Raw genomic sequence first — 21,109 nt, 5'->3', positions numbered from 1 at the left:
TTATTATTTAATTGGAAATTTCTGTTCAAGTTTCTTACATACTCCTAAAGAAGATAAATGAAAGGAAAAGACTAATTAACAAAATAGCATGTATTTTTCAATATAGAGAAATATTTGTATAGTAACGCATCAGCATAATACAATTCAATATTTGATATTCATCATCATATCAAACCATAAATATTATACAACAAAAATTACAATCATAACTTACAGGTGACATTGTATGCATTTCATAAGTACAAGAAATTTGTAATATTTGATATAATGAATAAGCTGACATGAATAAGCTCACAATTTCTTTATTTATGAAGTTTAGTATTTTTTAAAAGTCAAATAAAACCCATAACCACCTTTATTGTTTCTAGATACCTTATTTGGAAGTCAGAGTCATAAATATCAAAGCTAAAATTCAGTTGGTATTCATTAGTCAATGACAGTGTACTAAAATATTGCATTTGATCCTTGCATATGTCATGTTGATAAATTTAAACACTCAACTAAGCAAAAATATTAATCATAACAATAAAAATTATTTTGTTTAATCCTTTATATGTACGAATAAAGGTGACTAACGAAATTACTGTTGGTAATATAGTAAAATACTGCAAGTAATGTGGACACAACTGACTGTAGAAGTAAGATACCTTTTCACTCTACTTTTGTAAGGATTGGAAATAAGATAGATAAAATAATATTAGTTTCATGAAGAATAAAAAACTTTATGTAAAACAAAACAAAAACTTTCTCCTTCTTTGATTAGAACTCTCAACATTTTATTTGCCTACAAAGGTTGTATTAATGTATTTTATAATAATTTAAAACTGTACATTAATTAACGTAGCTAAAAATTGTATTGGTTAATTTAAATTAATACAATTTTTTATCATTGAATTCTTACTAAACGGCCTGTGGCATAGAATATGTTTTAAAGGATTATGACTAATGTCAAATGATGATTTATGTATTAGGACGTTATAGTTATCACTTTAACTAGTGGATGTACTTTTAATAATATACAAGTATTACTTCAATTGATAATATTTCATTTCAATTCAGTTGATTAATGTTGTGTTATAAGTATTCAAATTAAATTTCCATAATTTTAATACAAATTTCCATTGATCTGACCACGAAAGGAAATTGTAAACTTCCTTCTTTGAAAAGGCCTTGGGACAGTAATTAGAATATGTTTTTAACACTTCTTGTTACAATTTGAGCAGTTATAATATATAACCAGCAAAAATTAGAACCCTCACTTAGTCACAATAATTATAAATGCTCATGGTACTACTGGACCATATTGACTTTCTGTACTGAGACAAAACCTTCATTATTATATACACACTCATGTTAGAAAGTTCATCTTTTGATAACAAAATAACTGCATGTGTTTATTTATGAAAACAAAGAGGATGGGGGCACAGGAGCAGCTGTACAAAGACACAGACCTGTCTGTTGCACAAACACAGTTGTCTGATTCACTGCCACTTGGTTCACTTAGAGCTATGTTCTATAAATAACTAAAATAAGTACTTGCAATTTCATTAAATTTACTATAGTATTAGCAAACAGGGGCTGCAGCTGGGCCGCAGACACAAGCATACACAAACACACATGTGCACGGGATTAAGACTGGGTGCATTTTCACATTGTTAGTCACCTAGTGCACTTCTCCAATCAAATCCATCTTAAAGTGAATAGTATACATAGATTGTTAACATCATAATGAGGTAAATAATACCAAACAACATATAATACACTGAAATTGCTACAGAGTACTGCCCAGTCATGAGTCGAAGACGTTACTGAATAACCCGAAATCGAGAACAGCAAGTGCCGCAGGCTGGCCTCAACCCCCTGCGCTCTTGAGTGTGGGAGTGCATGCGTGCGAGGAAACTACCTGGCCCTTCAGCTGCAATCCCTATTTGTTAATGCTATACATAAGTCTCTATCACCAATTATAATATGGCCAAGTTTTTAATTTGCTATTACACAAATTTAAAATAACCATTAAAGTGGCATATAAAGCAGAAAAATATTCTCCTGATAGCTAACAATTTAATGCAATTCAGTAAATAACCACTAGAGACCGGCACTAAAGTCAGTAAAATATAACAAATTGATCTGAGTTGTTTGACCTCCAGTGACACTGCATGGCACAAGTTAATCTGAGAAATAGGAGCAGGAGAGAGTTAAGGACTTCCAGTTCAGTCTAGTATTGATTATATTTATATTAATATTCCCTGGAAAATATCACTGCATGCCTTTTATTTTATGAATTTTATTTATTGGTTTTCTCATTCAAAAGTTAAATTACTTTCTATACTGGAGTGAACTCTTGAGCTAACTGTAGTGAAACAACCTTGAATTTCTGCCGTGTAAGAACCTCAACTTTTATCAAGTGTCAGCTGTTCTTGCGGCCATCTTGATTGTGGTCCCATAACAACATGTTATGCACTTTTACACTTTTATTTTTCATTGTAGCATTATGAAAGGCATCTCATTTTCAAGATATAATTAATACGCATCCAGATGTGGTTTTTTTAGTTTGAGATTTTTTGCAAACAACCTATTGAAAAAACTAAAAGGTTTTTGGATGTGTATTAATTATATCTTTAAAGTGAGCCATTTTCCATAACAGTACGATAACGTTTAATATTGTTCTTACACCTGGCTTTTATGTATGATCAAAAAAATATATACAGACAGCTGTCACCAAACTCTGCATAAAAATTCTGCTAGAGGAAAAGTAACAAAGAATAGTAATAAAACTAAACCGAATCTTCAACTAATACTTAATAATTGTACTGAATTTCTAATTTGTATAGTAAACACATTAACCTTATAATGTATAACTTTAAAAGGAAACAGATATATAACTGAATGAGGGAAGTTTTGGCAAAACGTTGAAAATGAATCGAAATTCAGCAAATACAGCAGAAGGGTTTAAATTACTATATCTTATAATAAGCGATATTGATTGAAAACTAATAATAAAAGTCACATACTGCAATTAGTGCAATATGTGCATATTTATCAGAATTTGTACAACATTATTGTCTAACTTAAAAAAATTAATTTATTCACTAATTCTGAGCCATATAAAAATGAAATTCTCAGTAAATGGTCGCACTGCCCCAATCATACAAACTGAACTGTCAGTTTCACATGACTTTATGACGTGCATACCTCTCGTTTTAAAAATTTATACGTTTATACACCACTGAGTTCAATTATCAGTTGATATAATTTCAGAGCCAAGGCACGGGTTCAGGTATGTTAAATTATCATATAATTTGTTGTGATATTGCGTAGAAGTGAGCCAATTCTGTATAGGACCCGTTTGTGGGCTTAGAAGAAACATTGTAAAACAACTTTATGACACATTACTATATGTTACTCTCACAAATGTCAGCAATATAAAAAGTTAATAAGAACATTACAATTTTATTATATCAAAACATATATCTACTATCATCAACTACAATACATTCTAATATAGTAAAGCAAACACTGATATGGAGCTCTCCATATCTTTTTGTTGTTCACCTAGCTTTGTGAATTTAAGTCCATTTAATAATGACTATTCAATACAAAAATTTGACATCAGATTATACTTTAAAACCCATTAATCACAATTATTTTGCTAATAATATATTTTCACATCCAAAACTTACAATCATTGCAATTGTATGTTGCTTATATTCATAATAAATGTATACACACAATTTTTTTTAATACATTTTATGCAATCAAAATTTTACAAATTTATCAGTTATTTACAATCGATCTACTTTTTACAATTTTTTGCTAAGAATAAAAACAATCTCACATGACGAAGCGATAAAAATATTTGCACTTATATTAGCAAACTTTACAATGGAACTTTACCATACCTTTGCTCGTCTTTCAATATTTCATGTAGATTTGTTACAGAAATGTACATTACAGAGAGTATGAAATGTAATTACTCCCTGCGCAAGTTGTCTAATCTGGCCTGTAGGTCTGCGTCGGCGTCTGACACTGGAGCTGAGCCTCCACCACCGCCTGCTGCTGCTGCTACCGGTACCTACACAACCACTTGTCTTACTGTATAGTTCATCTTCATAACCAAACTGTACTGAAGGGTATTACCAATGAAAAAGATTCCAACATTGTTTACCTTTGTAACCATAACGAAAAACATTCACACCTGTGTAACAAAAAAACATGTATGGCCTAAATACATACATTTAAAAGTGGCATAAATTTATTCTGAGAGCAGAATTATGTGGCAAATTCATCTCCTATGTCAAGTTAAATCTTTCTCACAAACCAGATATAGAGTGTTTATACTGTATTTGTATTGGCAGCGCCCGGTATCAGATCTTTTAAACATTCACGTTGGCATTTTATATTTATGTTGTTAGCTACTATTGTTTCCTATAACTTTATGTACATTTTTGTTAAGATGGATGTTCTATAGTCTTGCAGAGTTAGTAAATAGTAATAACAGTTTATGTATATGTTGTGCAATGGATCACAAAATGATAAAAACAGAATGAACGAAACTCTTTGTAGAATCAAGAATTTTTTAAGTGACAAATTTCAGACCCCCATCATATTTCCATAAAATAGTCTGTCCACCAATTTTATGAGTATTGTATTCTAGTAGTTGTATTTGTAGTAAAATTAACCATTTCAGAACCAACTATCTGATTTATCGTCAACGGTTTGAACATTCTTTAACCCTTTTCTGTACAAGAGGCCGAAATCGACTCGCTGGTCAAACGCCGCCTCCAGTATAAGTGGTCCAAATTGGCCCGCCATTCATAATTACGCAATACGTAAGGTCCTTCACAAGTGCTTCCTATGCTCTACATGTGATATTGGGAACTATTTCGACTAGTTGGTAAATGTAGAAAACGTCCTTGCTATTTTTTTTTATTTTTCTCTTGTTGTTTACGTTTCTGCACATGGTTATTTGGTGTTATATTTTAGAATTGTCACGAACATGGCGAGTTAAAGTCATAATATTAGTTGTAGCGAAATAGAAGGTGAATTAATCAGTTTCAACATAAGTCAATGTTATATGTATGATGTTTAAAAATTATTTTACTTTGTATTTTTGCAACTTTAACTTTAAAAGTAAAACAGTTACTTCACAAACAGAGACGAAAAGAGAAGATTGTCTGTAGTGATTAAGAATGAAGTGGGCACATTCACCTCTTAGTGAAAATACTATTCATCAAGTGATAAATGAAGATGACAACTTTTCTAATGATGAGAGTTTTTTTGAAATAGTTCTGATAGTGACGTTGAGAGCAGTTCCTCTGAGTGGATGACACGGATAATGATCCCACATATGATCCTGATCAAGCAGGAACATCATAAAATATTCTTCTGGATGTTTTGATGTAAAAGAACAGAGACACCCTATTCCAGTCATAGATGGTAGTTATAATGACAATCAAGGTGGAGGCGACGCTGAAAGATTGACTACTCTTTTTTTGAAAACTTACTAACAAGAAGGAAAGAAATTGCTGTGAATGTAGTGCAGCCAGGACCAGAATGGGTGGTAATAAGGAGAAATTTAGCTACATTTGTAAAAAATGTAAAAAAGTGTTTTCAACTGCACAAGTGTAGTTTAAATACCACAATAATATTTTTTGTGACAGTAAGATATCATAGAAACATTTGATGAAATAAAAAATAGAGTTATTTGTATTTCTTTTGTTATAATTTGTAATTGTACAAGTAGTTTTATCATTTATTTTTATTTGTATACATTTTCATGTGTTTTTCGCAATGTTGTGCCTGTAGAACTAAATGTGCACTTTTTAGTTATAAACTTACATCTCAGTTATTTGTGGATATAACTAAGTGAAAATTTTGCATAAAACTAATTTTTATATGTACAATGGCAAAATGCTTTTATTTTTGAACTGATTTTTTAAATTTTATATAAACAAATTTTATACATTTGTTCTCTTTATTAAATGGAAACAAAAAATTTTGTTGGTAACAATTTTGTCATAAACATTTCTGTGTGCATATTTATTATAATTATACATAAGTGTATATTATATTAGTCTTATAGTTTATTAAAAAAACAATCATGAAAATTCATTGTTAATTAAACATTTGGTATAATTTTTACCAAAGCACTACATTTTAAATGAATTATAGCCGTAACTTGGTCAGATCCCTTGCGCTAGATGCCAGGACTCAGGCAGATACCCATGCGTAAAATTCCGGAATGAATAGGGTTAAAAAATCACACATTTTAAATGGGTGCAGTTCTTGGAGCATGGGCAGAAAAACAAAAACATTTTCTTAGCACCTGTCAACTTTTGGTCTGATAGTAAAAGGATTAATAAACAATTTGTCATAAGTATTTATACCTATAATTTATACATATATTTATACCTATAATTTATAGTGTTATTTATAAAATTTCTTGTAAATAACCACTAAGTCTACAGACTTAAGACTGTATAAAAATCAAAATTAAAAAAATAACTTTTTTGTAACTACTTATAAGTGTACAAAATGAAATCAGTAAACAAAATATCCAAACGTTATTGACATATTACTTCTATAAAATCGGATAATGGCTTACTTATTGTAACTTTTTCATTATTACAGAAATATACAATGTTTTAAAGTTCTTTGAATATAATTATTCATAATAATTTATATACTTTTATGGAAAAGACCAAATTTAGATTTTTCTTATTTGAGATTGCTAAGCTACACAACAATAACAAATATTTTCATGTAGTCAAATGCTTTTTTTAATTACTACCCTTCAAGAAGTAAACTGTGTAATAGAGAAGAAATAAAATTATTTACAAGAAGAAAATTATGACAAAAAAGAACAATAATCATGTTACATAATACCTGCTAAAGAAATCAAAGTCAGTTTGCTTTGATTTCTTTAAATGTTTTAAGCATAACTTTTCCTACTTTCATTCCAAAAATTTGAGAATTGTTTCAAGCGGTTTGAATTGTATTTTTGTATTAATACAAGTTGTTTTTTTTGTATTTGAATTAAGACTTTATTTTTGCCAAGCAGTAAATGGGGGCCATTTTGAGAATTTACTTTGAGCTTAAAAAAGGTTGAGGTAAGATTTCAACGGTAAGTTTAATTATTTTAAGTTTAATTTAGCACTACTTAGTATTAAGAATAAGTCTGAACAGATGAGTTAAGAAAAATAGTGTTTTTTAGCGTAACTTTTCAATAATACTTTGACAAGCCGTTGTTTCGTACTGGGTTGAGATAGAGACCTCTAGTCTGTGGCATTGTTCTTCTTTTATAAAGACTTTTAAAATGAAGTGTCATTTGATGGGGATTTGCATTTAAAAATTTTGACTTGACCCCAAACCTCCCATTTTGGGTTGAGGGGCTAAGTTCTCATGTAGCGCAAAAATCATCATTTGTCATTATATAACTACCCCATAAAGGATATTGGTTTGTTTAATTCCATTCAAAAGTTAGAAGGGGGGGTGGGACTTTTGGGATACCCGGAATATAAAGTGACTGTATTAAGTTTTATTCATAATCACTTCCAGATGACTCTGATTAAATCAAATCATTCATTGTTTACAATTAACCCTTTCCGAGCCAGGCGGCAATATATTGCCGCCATAGATCGCGTCTGAAAAGTGCCAGGCGGCCGTCGGTGACATACGCGAAAAGCGCCAGGCAGCAATATATAGTCGCCTTGATATTCGTTGTTTTCTTAAATAAACACGACGTCAAATGATTAAAGTTTTATGTTTTTTTTATTCCCTGGTATATTTTTAGATAATTAATTTGAATATTAATTTTATTTTGGAGGTCTATGCATTTTTATTTCGTAATTGTCACATGACATTATCAGCTGACTTGATCTATTGTTGTTAATTTTTTATGCTTTAGTGTAGTTGTACTATTGTATGCTGGATTCTTCTTCATTATTTTATTCTGTGGTTGTAAAAATTAGTAGTATTAGTAGTTACGTGCTTAGCTATTGTGTGTAGTACAGTAGAGTCCCGTTAATCCGACCTAATTGGGACCGAGCCCTATTCGGATTATGTTCAGATTAGCCAGAATTACGGATTATGTGATTGTTCAGATTAGCCTTGAGAATGGGTACTAGAATTATCAATATTTTTTATAAAATATTTTGTTATAGACTGTTGCATTGCATTTCTTGACAAATAAAATATGTTTTCTGACTGTTGCATTGCATTTCTTAAGCAATAGCGTACGTATCGAATACTAAGCACATTTACCGTATTTAGTGTGAGAGTTCTATTGGAGAGTTGGGTGCACACGCAGACGGTGCAGCAGCGCTTAACCTTGCACTACGATACTTAGAGCAACAGGCTACTGCTACACCTGCCGATATCATGTTTATCACACGATGGTGAAACTACGCGTCATCCAATAGACTCTCTTCAATGCGACAGAAGACAATAACTGAATTTTTGTCTTTTAACAAATTGTACTCAATAATAATATCAGTACTGTACGTCCAATTTTTGTTTGATTTCACTTCTTAAACAGTAATTTAACTCATACTTAACCTATAAGTTTCAATTTGGTACTGTATTTAACTTCATTATTTATGTACTGTACCGTACACAATTTGTCTTAATAAAATACTGATGCACCCATTTTCATTTTTTAAGTAATTAGTTCCTATAACTGTTCATTATCGTTATAAATAATTCCTGCTGGACCTGTTCGGATTAACTGACGTTCGGATTACACGGATTACCGGGTTACAATGACTGACAATTTGCGATCTCCACTGTAGTTACAATGACTGACAATTTGCGATCTCACAGGAGTGAAATTGTAAGTAGCATATTTGTAAATAGAAAAAGTGTAAATAAATTTCAAATAAAATTGTGTAAATATTTCTTGGTAAATAGTGTTTTTAACTATATTGAAACTGTTTATGGATCCTACAATCATCTGTTTACCGGTACATCCATAATGTGAATATTTATTTTAAGTTTCTTGCAGTGTAAGAGGCAGTTGCTTTATCACTTGTTGCGAAGTAAAATTATGAGTATTTATACAAAATGTGTCATAAAAAATTTATTTATGAGAGAAATAACACAAAACTTTGTATGGTTGTTCCTTTCTAAATGTACAATATAATATAAATAGCTTCCCACAGTAAATTATTTTTCCTTTTTTAGTTATTTCCAAAAACAAAAAAATAAAAATTGTTTTATGTAATTTATTAAATCATTATTTTTTTAAATTTTAAACTGCTTAAAACTACATCTATATATTTTTTTGTTGATAGTATATATATATATATATATATATATATATATATATATATATATATATATATATATATATATACATACATACGAGTAATTTGGTGCAACTTTTAGCTCATTCTCTAATTTTTATAAAAAGTTATAAATTTTAATCTAAGAGACTGCAAAATCACCAATTTTAGCCTGGCACTTTTGACTAGTCACAAGGGGATATGATATGTGAAAAAATTTTGCAAGATCTCATATTTAGTCCTGGCCCTGAAAGGGTTAATCAGTGAAGTAAAAACAATGTACAAAATAAAAGAGGAAACAATTCATGACACAAATAAACTGTTAGCAAACTGTGCATTTACTTATTGGTGTTCAAGACAACAACAAACAAAACAATCATCGAAGAGATATGCTACTCTAAACAAGAGGTGGTATAAACAATGTAAACTGGTAATGTCAAAAGAAAGATAGTTTTAAATACTTTTACAGTTTAATAAATGTAGATTACTAGAGACAGTCAACTAATAAATAGGTAATCATTCCAGTGTGATTACTCACAATCCGTTCAATTTATTTACTGATTATATAAATCAATTGTTCTGTTCACACCACACAAGCATATATTTTACTAATGCTAGTGTAAAAGACTCTGAAACAAAACATCTAGAAAAGGCTTGGAAAAAATTTACTTTGGGTTGCAATTTTTTAACAAATTGAAATTATTTACTCAAAATTGAAACAAAATATCAGAAATAAACATTTTAATAGAACCTTTGGGCCAATCAATTGGACCATCTTTACCGTATTGGTGGTAGTGAGGAATCATAGAAGAATGGTAATAGCATATAGAAGCATAACTAAAATGGAAAAAAGTGGAAGAATATTGGAGTCAGAATTTACTATCACTGGTAAATGAATACAGATTTTTTAATATTAATTTTATTATTGTAAGGAACCAATGATTCCATCATCAGGCACTTCACAAATAAGCAAATATTTACATTTTTCTAAATAACAATGGAAAAGGATTTGGAAATATAATTAGCCAGTATAAAATATTTCAACAGAATTACATTTTAATTTTTTTATGAATTGAGATGAGAGTAGAATTGAATTTTGAAAAGGTCCATCTTCATTATTGATAAGTTTTTCTTGATTTGTGTTAATGTAAACTTTTTTCCAAGCATTTAAGTGTATTTTACATATCAAAGATTCCGAAAGGGCCTTGCAATAATAAAATTTGTATTAATTTACCAGTGATAGTAAATTGAACGTTTTTCCAATTCTCCAAGATTCTTCATTGGAGTCCAAGTCAAGTAAATACTTTACCTTGCCACCTGCTACACTGAGTGAAGCCGAGGCCTGAGGTAGATTTGACAGCTGATCGTTGAGTTGCAGACCCAGTTCGCCAGAACTTGTGCCACAACTGCATCACTATAAATCAGAATTAACTTGTAAACAGTTTATATCACTGAAGAATCAAACCAAAACTATGTATAGTATTAGTGTGTCATCGCAATCAAAACATATCTTAACTAAACTGAAAATAAAGAAATACTTGCCGACACTCCCAAACCAAAGCTGTTCTACAGTGATCCAAGTTCCTGGTTGATGAGAATTAGGTTGTATAACATTAAGTTGTTTACATTTCTCTCTAGAGACAGTGTTATGAAACAAGTATTGGTTCTTTTAATGGCATTTGTTTATTGAGAAAATAGGTATGCTACCTCAGTTCAAAAAGGTTATCATTATGAAGAACACACAAGAATCTTACTTTGATTTATTTCACTTAGGAGAAGATGAGGAAACCCTCATTACTCTTAGTCCTAAAGAGATCTTTGTGCTGCTTCAGGACAGCAGACAAGTAAGTGACAAAATACCCAGGATGGGTAAGCTTAGGAGTAGGAGGTGCCTCCTGTCCAGATCCCATGAGGGGGGTTAACAAGCACAATCTCAGTCAGTCATGTCACCATGGAAGAAGGACATGTTACTTCTGTGCCAGCCTCTTCTGGCCAACGTGGGAAGGGGAGACAATAGTTCCTCCTGTTTAGACTTAAAACTCCTTTAACCTTAAAGAAGTCCCCAATCACTCCAACAGCCATTCTTCGCAATAAACTTAGGCCAACAGGCCAGCTCTTTTTAACTCAACAATCGCAGTTGGTAATGTGCTGCTCCTGGACAACCATTGGGTTTAAGAGCCATATCGATTTTTATTGTACCCAGTGTAGGTTCTACTGACAGGTATAAACCAGCCAGAAGAGAACCCTCCTGGTGGAAATAATCTTTACTTGCATATTTATTTATCTGTGTCATACTAATTAAAATGATGATTATAAAGGAAGTTAACACGATCTAATAATACCATATAATTACATAATCTTAAAAAAAGGTTATATTGTGGAATGGACTCCCCCAATTTGGCATTATTATTGACTACTTTTAAATTTGAAAAAAGGAAGAAACCCTATTTTTTAATTCACCTCAATTTAATATATGATCCCAAAAGAGAATCCTTTTACAAAAGCTTTCATATTGAAATAATTTTTGAATCCATTTTCATTTAGTCAGATGTTTCACAAAAACTTAAAAAATAATCAATTGTTTTGATCTAACACTAACAAATCGAAAACTTCTCTTGTTTCTATTTTCTGTTTCTGTGTTGGTTATTACAAAAATTAAAATCATCACTTGACATCAAATTTTAAAATTAATCCTTTTTATAAACCAAAATTTGTTTCCCTCTCTAAGTTAGGTTATACAGGGTGAGGCAGAAAGGATGAACGGTTTTCAAAAAAGCAATATGTCGTTACCTGCGCATAAAAAAAAACATTTATTTACAGAATAATATTCACATGATCTTACCATTTTAGAAAAATTAATGTTTGAAAACAACATCTGACAGGTGACGGCCGTTTCAGCGATGCACTTTACAAGCCGCTCTCGGAAGTTGGCTTCTACTCTTTCTAACATTGCGCTACCAATTTGTTCGACTTCCACACGAATTGCTTCCTTTAGTTCTTGAAGTGTACGTGGTTTATGCTGGTAAACACGTGACTTGAGGAAACCCCACAAGAAGTAGTCGCACATGGACAGGTCTGGGGAACGAGGAGGTCAATCAATGTCACCAAACCGAGAAATGATGCGACCACGAAAAACAGCCTGAATTGCTTCCATTGAATTTCTTACTGTGTGAGCTGTCGCCCGGTCCTGCTGAAACCATACTTGCCGGATAGGAATACGTTTTCTTCTTAGTTCAAGTAGGAAGAATTCAGTGAACATCTGTCTATAACGTTCCGAGGTTACAGTTACAGTGGTCCCGTTGTCGTCTTCAAAAAAGTATGGACCAATAACAACAGTACTGCTCACAGCACACCAAACTGTCACCTTGGGACTGTGTAATGGTCTCTCATGCATTAATTTTGGATTTTCATCTGACCAATAACGAAAGTTCCGCTGATTAACAGTACCATTCAAATGAAAATGTGCTTCATCTGTCGTAAACAAAATGATGTTTTCATTTTGGTCAAGATGGCCTTCATTTCTCGAGCAAAATTTAGCCGCTTTACATAATCGCCAGGATTTAATTGTTGAACCATGGAAATTTTGTAGGGATGAAATCCTAGATCGTTATGTAAAATACGCCTTACTGACTGATTACTGATGTTCAGTTCAGAAGAATGTCTCCTAGCAGATCGACCAGGACTACGGAGTATGGCTTGCCAAACTCTTTCCACATTTTCTGGAGTGCGTACAGTGCGATGAGCCCCTGGCGGTCGTTTATTCATCACTGTTCCTACTGAACGAAATGATTGAACCCAACGTAAAATGGTGTTACGTTACGAGTGGGTACACTGTTATTTCTCGCAAGATTGAAATGACGACGAAACTCGCGCTGAACTGCAACAATACTCTCATTATTACGAACAAAACTGTCGTAAGTAAACACACGGTGTTGCACACTCCACGACTCCATGATGACGACTAAACAATGACTAGACAAAATGGTATGTTCTACCGAACACATGGCCACTTCAATCGCCCAACTCCCACTACCCAGATCAGAATACTATCTGTTCTAAAAAACATCCATCCTTTCTGCCTCACCCTGTACTTAGAGAGGGATATGTACAACTGTACAACTCAAATAAATAAATGACTCAACATTATAATAATGTAACCAAAAACCGTTTGAATTATGAATGTTAAAATTAAATATAAACTCAGACAGATGTGACAAAAATGAGATGGGATATATGACAAGAGAAACTTCTTGTTTTATTTAATCAAAGTAAGCTAAAGATTAGGCTAAAAGTTTACTGTAATATAGTATTGTTATTATTTAATTAAAAATATAGCCATAATCAGACATCACTATTAAAAAGTACAAGTACCAATAATATTTGACAATACTTATCTAAACACTAAGCAATAAATTACCTTTCTTCTTCATCGCCCTCATCTTCCATTGCATCATCGATGGCATCATTCATAATTTCCTCTTTCATATCCATGATTTCTGATTGTTTCTCAAACTCTTGCAGAATTCTCTGTATTTGGGGAAGATTCAACTGCCTAAAAAAATACATTATGTAGTCTATTAAGTATTAAATAGTGATCAAGTCATCATAACATTTGTTTTACAAGATTAAATCCAATCTTAGGATATAAAAACATGCCAGTTATTTAAAGATATTATAAAATTATACACTTTCCCATTATAATTTTTACTCTTCATTACACAATTTTAAAACTGTATAAAAACTCATAGTAAAGGTTACTAAGCTTTATATATATAAAGTGTAAGCACTTGTTTACATCAACTTGATGTATCAGTCTTGATTATGTCTAATGTAATACAAATCAAGACTACTCATTTATAGTTTACCAAAGTGGTCCAATCAATTTTAAATAGGTTTAATTTTTTTGTCATTTCAGAGTAATTTCCTTCACAAAAGCCTAGTTTCTTACCCCATAGTAACACAATATAGAACAAGATAGCTAGAAGACTAGAAGCTATCAAGTGTAAACAGTGAGCACAAAGGAGTATAACTTCCATGAAGACAAAAAAAATATTTTAAATCAGGTTTTGATCATTCCATGAGGATTTACAAGTATTTAAAGTAAAAATGTGATAATTAGGCTCAAATAAAAATGACTAAGAATAAGAAAAAAAAAGTAAAGATGTCTTCTGTTACCGGCGAAGTTAGGGCTAAGAAGCCCTCTCTAACACTTAACCTGGGGACCAACGGCTTAAAGGTAACTTCCAAAACACCACCAATGGCTGGGCAGGCGGGCTGCTTGCAAGGACAGGATCGCTCAGCGGTCACCCATCCAAGCAGCAGCTACGCTCAACATTGCTTGATCCGGTTATCTTGCGATAACCGCTCTGTACTCGCTACACAGCGCCATTGGCAAAGAATGTAATTTTTTATTATAAATAATTATGATAAGGAAACAAGTTTTTAAATATAACTTAAGGAATTACTTATTTTATTAACTAATAACTAAATACACTACTACACAAACACTACTTTAAATGTTTATAATTCATTGTGGAATGGCCACTATACCCCTCTCTCTCTCTCTCTCTCTCTCTCTCTCTCTCTCTCTCTCTGCTCTTTTTATACCTTTCTTTTCTTTATGAAAACTATCTTAAAGAGCTTTGACCAAAAATTTTAAAAATTAATTAAACCACATTTTACTGTCCAATTATCATGCAAACCACTTTCTCATATAATAATTATAGTTGGGAGGACTCTCCCAAGATCACTGCCACATATTTTCTGCACTCCGCCCAGTCAGTGAATCACAGCGCTCTGTATCATATGTTATTAAATGTGCTTGCATTGCATTTCACTATAACTGCACTCTTAAGCACAGCGTTTGCACATACTTGGCCATACTTCTGCTTCACACATAATCTTTGTAATAAAAAAGCTTTTTGGGTTGTATATGGATGATACTTTAAACAAAAAAAAAACAAAAAAACGGTTTAGGCAATTCAAGATGGAATCTAGAAACACAGTTCACTTTCAAATCTCTTGTAAAATTTCATAAACTGCAGATTTCTACATGCCAAGACCTTATTCTAAAACCATAGTCAGTCAACAGTTTTTGTTTCTATTGAATGTATGCAAGATTTCTGTCCATTACAGGCCTATTAGATTGTGGATCACCCACTACTTAAATCCAGCCATCATTGAATTACTTACACCACTCATTTATCTAAGTATCAACTAAAATAAAATCATAAAAAGCGTTGTGTTTCATAGAAATCTTCTGAAGCAAAATGACCGTTTCCAGTAAAATTTTGATCTAACTCTTTACTCACAATGTTCAATCATAGTGAAATAAAGTTTTAAATAACAGTTTATCTTATCGAAAATTATTATTATCCAAAATTATTGCAACTCTAGAGGATTGATTCTACCAACTTTGGATAATCGCATCCCTAGTTTTAGTAGAACTACATTGATTATAATAAAAGGGAAAGAAGGCATTTATATTTAAAATGCTGTTCTGATCACGATGGTATACAAGACATTGGAATTTATATCAGACATGATAAGTCACCTTGTAGAGAATAAAACAATAGGTTAGCAATAAAAAAAAATCTGGGAAGAGGCTATGCAGGCATTCGGGTCCGACATGATGTACACCAATGATAGAGGAGCTGAGCACTGAGCAGCAGGAGAAAAATTTAATAACAGTTGTTGAATACTGATACTGTCAGAACATCCATCACTATTGTCTACAAAAAAAATAAAGTCTACAATAGAGACCTCGATTGTTTAACCCATTCACCTACTAATATTTTAGCACACAGTTGGGCCAAGGAATTCCATTATTTTTGCCTATTATTTATTATTTAGGTGTGCAGATATTTAGCTGTAACTTTCTAGTAAATCATTGTTTTGCAAAAAATATTTTGTAGCAGTGTTTTTCTTGAGCTTACCTACCATTTAAAACTCCCTGTATCAAAAAAAAAAAAAAAAAAAAAAAAAAAAAAAAAAAAAAAAAAAAAAAAAATTGAGGTATTACGAGATATAACCTATAACATACCGGTAATACCATAAATTTATTTATAAATACATTTTTTTTTATTTTATGTTGCCCACCACCAATATTTTGTTCCCAAAATGAAAACCTTAAATGGAATTATTATTGTGTAGCCTACCTTATTTGTCCTTAGAAGTCACACACACCAAAAGAGTGTTGTATATTTCATAGTATATTTACACACAATTATATCGTTTTTATATTATATACCCTACCATATTTATATTTATATTCAGAAGAATTGATCTGCATTGACAAGGCCTACGAAGTCAGTTGCCGGTCCGATGTCAGGAGTTGGTCATTCCTCTTCTGAATCGAAAATATCGGAGTTTTGAAACTGTTCCCGTGTCACACGATCCCATTCCACATCTGATTTATCACTACCGGAACTGAATTCTTCACTACAATTATTAGAATCGTTCATAAAACGATCTATTTCACTGTCACGTAACCTATTACAAGCCATGTTTACGGACACTAACAACAACAGGTGTCATATGGAGTAAATCCATCTGTTATTCTTTGCTTACGTCAGTTTAGCCAACTAATGACAAAAATATTGTTCTAAACAAACAAGTAACCATGGAAACGAAACATAGTTTGATTAGTGCAGCTATCTGTCGAGTTTAAAGTGAACTAATTACTGCCGCGGAAGCGCTCCGTCGAAAGTATGGCAGGACCCGCGGCGGAAGCGGCGGAACGGCTCCGTCGAAGTAGGTGAATGGGTTAACATTAGGTGGCAATGATTCTAATAAATTATTTTTTTGTCTTACATAACCACTTGACACAGAATTTTCTTGTCTCAGAGCTCACAGTTCTGAACAATTTTGTGTTTCACTTGTCAGCAGCTTAAAATATAATCAATCATAAAACCTTAGCTTATTAAAAGTTAACCGATTTAAAATTGAAAAAGCACTAATTAGTCTCTAAAACAAATTGTTTTTTAATATAAATTTCCAATTTTTTGCCATATTCTGGTAATTATAAGTTTAATATAGCATGATAAAACTTTTATTGCTCTAACCAAACTACTTTAGTTGACAGTATATGCACTAATGAACAATTATAATGCTGGACAGATTTCTCCGCATAAAATAAATCTTATAGATATCATAATGCGTTACTCTGAATTAAATATTTAATTTTATGAAGTAAAAACGAAGCATATTTTCTTTCTTTTATTCTCTCTAATCTTCTGTAACAAAACAGTAGTCACACATAAATCATATACCTGTTCATGTTCTGCATGGCCTTAGTCACTCCTTTCATTGCTTGAGCCATGGCATTCTGGGAACGTAGAGTCTGTATTTTGAGAGAAACTGCCTGGATATTGGCTTTCATCATCATGAACTTTTTCTCATAGCGTCTTGTTCGCACCAAATCTCTAGCCATAATTTTCACAGCATCCTAAACATTTTCAAGTTTTTATTAAAACACTACACAGCAAATTTTTGCTGTCTTATAATAAGGAATGAGTATCTGATTGGTAACAGCTGGTGAAAAACAAACATATTTTTAGTTCAAAATTTTATTTTTAAATACAATAAACATATCTACAATCGGTTTTTTTTAAATAAGGTTCAATGTATTTATTTAATATGAGATGTGGCACCTTTTTGTTTTCTTCCTCCTGTAATACGGGAGGAGTGAATTTCATAACTTTTTTACACATTTAGTTAATTTTGCTTATTATGGTTGTTTTCAAAATTAAATTCTCTACAATCTGTATTAGGAATAACAATTTGTTTATTGGTCATTTAACAATGTTATTGGACATCTAGCATTGAAGACAGTATTTTTGTTATTAGATTTTTGGCAAATTACATACCTTTTATCAAAAACTGTTCACACTACAAACTCTAGAGTGGTTTTATTTGATTTTTCAGGTGATTTTCCTTATAAATCCACCTTTTTTGAGTTAAAAAAGTAAGAACAAAACATTTCAGAATCACTTAATTTCACCAGGTGAACTGAAAACAAAGCAAAATCTTTCGCCAGCCATTACTCACTAATGGAGCGTTTCCAGACCTATCTTTATATAACATTTTTTTCTTATTTTTAGCTCTACAATCACCTCTTAAAATATTTTACCATATTTCTGACTCACCCTGTATATATATTTAGTACCCACTGAAATGAAAAATTTACAGTGTTTTGAGAGTAGTAGTATACTGCTAACAGTATACAGCATTTACAATTATTATCAAACCTTCTTACTATAGATTACACCAGTGGCAAATTCAAACCAATTTAATTTATCCTGGATATTCGAACACTGCTATAACATTTAATTATTAACTTTGCTATTCAATGTTACAATTTTTACCCAAAATTCTATTATTAATAACATTATATGCACACAACATACACGATATTGGGTTCCTTTGACATCGTGACAAGGATTAATGAGGGATCTGACTCTGATTAGGTTTATAAAATTGATATTATGATCCCAGGAAATAGAATATAGCGAATAGAGATCATAGGGAAAAGACTTGTACTGTACTGAAAGGGGTTTAAAGAAATTTATACTTTTCAAGAATTACAAAAGGATACCAACTATATAATTCTCTCAAAATAATCCAACCTCTATACTGTTCTTCTCGAGTAGTGTAGTTGTCACTCAGATAGAGCAAGTGGCAAATTAGGTTAGGTAAAATTTTGTTCTTTTTCAAGAGCACAAATATATTTACCTCGGGTAGGCTAGATTTCAGATAAGAGTAAGACAAGTTAAAATGTGTGTTGGGTAGGTGTTGGGACAATTATTATGGTTGGGTAATTTTCTTTTTTAATTTTTAAACAAAACCTTACAAACAGTAAGTTTGGTTGTTATAATACATTAGCAACTAGTGATCAACCATCAAAATTAACATTGACCATTATGAGAAGGCCAAATGGATTTTTTTTTATTTGACTTCCAGGATTTTGAGTTATGGTTGAGATATTAAGGTTGGCTGTATTTTAACTTGTGTACCACTACATACAGAGTTAGTAAAAGAATATCTTGAAATTCCCTAGAAACTGATACACTCCCCAAAATAGGAAAATTTATATCCCAAAACATTAATTTCATGAGGCAGGTAAGTCTGATTAATAATTTAAATTTATGATGTACATTTAAATCCCACTAATATTATAAATGCGAAAGTTTGAATGTTTGGATATTTGGCTGTTTGTATGTTTAGATGTTTGGAGGTTTGTCCTCAAATCACGCTGAAACTGCTATACGGATTGTGTAGAAATTTGGAACAGGTATAGCTTTTGGTCTGAATTAACACTTAGAGTGCCTTTTACCATCCATAACACATTCATTTCACCTAATAAAGTTGAATTCAAATTGAAAAATTAGTTCGTTTACATACGAATGTTATGATATTGGAGTGTTTTACATTGGATCCGGCAGATTACGCTACGACACGTAATATAAATTGAACTGATACTTAACAGCTGTTAACACTTTCAGCTGAAGTTCATCAAAGAGGTAGAAACATGTGTTTACATTTAAATGTTAGTAAATATTGAATTATTGTAAAGTGCTTAATCAGTAGTGTAATACAGATTGCAAATACGAAGTTATTTAATTTTTAATTTAGATTGCGCCAATGATCAATAATCCATCTAATACAATAGAAATGCTATTTATACGCTGTTATAACAACTACCTTATTGTATAAAGCTGTGAATGTTTGCACATAACGTAATCTAATCTGGTTAGTTCCTTTAACATTGTGTATGGCCTTTTTACTGTAGTTATTGAAAAGCAAATGGAGATAACATTGCCCTAATACTTGATGCATATACCCCTAATACATATTTAGTGATCGGTAAAAAATATCAAAATCACTTAATCATCAAAATTTAACCAAAGTTAGATTCCGAAACCAACATATGCGACCATTGTTTTGGCTAGTGCAACAGCATAAATCAATTGTGGATCTGTAAACAGATTAGACCGGAGGTGAATTTAAACGACCAGAACAGACCCATATTGACCGCAGCAACTTTTTAGTTGTACGATACACTTTCGTCATTGGGATAAAAAGGCTAACTCTTAGTGTTACTGAAGCCATCGAAGAACTTCAATAAATTATCATGGAATGTGGGAGAGAAATACTAATCTTATAAAAACTGTTTCACTTTACGACTTCAGGATCCCAAACCTCTGTTCTTTAAACTTAAATCTAAATTGGATCAGGAGATTGGAATAGCTTTGAGTGACTATCGATAATCTCTAGACTGTTTATTATGTCATAGAAAAAGAATACATAGATATACTGTCCAGTTTTTCAACAGAAAATTGTGTGCGAAGCCGCGGGTAACTGCTAGTTCTTGTATAATGAAAGTTAAGCTATTATTGGATTAAAATTTATTGCTTTAAAATGATGTAATATATTTCAGGCTTGCTTGCTTGAAGCAAAGTTCAATACTCAATATATATACTCACAATGCTCTTCATTATAATCATATTTGTAGTTCCATATGATTAATAGAAATTAAAGGTGCTACTTCAAAATGAGGTGTAAAAAGCAATTTTCTACATGCACAGCATTGTCTCTAAATATATTAAATAAAAGAAAATCTTTCTTGTATAGTATTGTATTATATTAAAATATTTACCATTTGACCGTCTTTTGCCATTTTCTTGATATCAGCTATAATTTTCTTTTCTTGCTGTTCCATGCGTTGCCTTTCCCTGTCCAAGTCTCTTATGGCTTTATTTAATGCTCGCTGGTTTTTGCGAAGCATCTCTTCAGGTGTCACTCGCTCGCTTTCCAAATAACCACTCCAT

General features: G+C 31.7%; 1 protein-coding gene across 1 annotated transcript; it reads right to left on the bottom strand.

Annotated features, from left to right (window-relative positions):
• Positions 1–75: 75 nt before the first annotated feature.
• Positions 76–21,109, bottom strand: LOC124357462 (charged multivesicular body protein 2a). The gene is given in 7 exon segments (XM_046809286.1): positions 76–4,072; positions 10,591–10,670; positions 10,673–10,695; positions 13,699–13,833; positions 17,552–17,727; positions 20,938–21,087; positions 21,089–21,109. Coding segments are annotated over 7 exon segments (687 nt in total). The 3' UTR covers positions 76–3,970.

The sequence above is a fragment of the Homalodisca vitripennis genome, chromosome 3 (genome assembly GCF_021130785.1).
Source record: "Homalodisca vitripennis isolate AUS2020 chromosome 3, UT_GWSS_2.1, whole genome shotgun sequence".
NCBI lineage: Eukaryota > Metazoa > Arthropoda > Insecta > Hemiptera > Cicadellidae > Homalodisca > Homalodisca vitripennis.
This window is presented reverse-complemented; position numbering and strand designations above follow the sequence as displayed.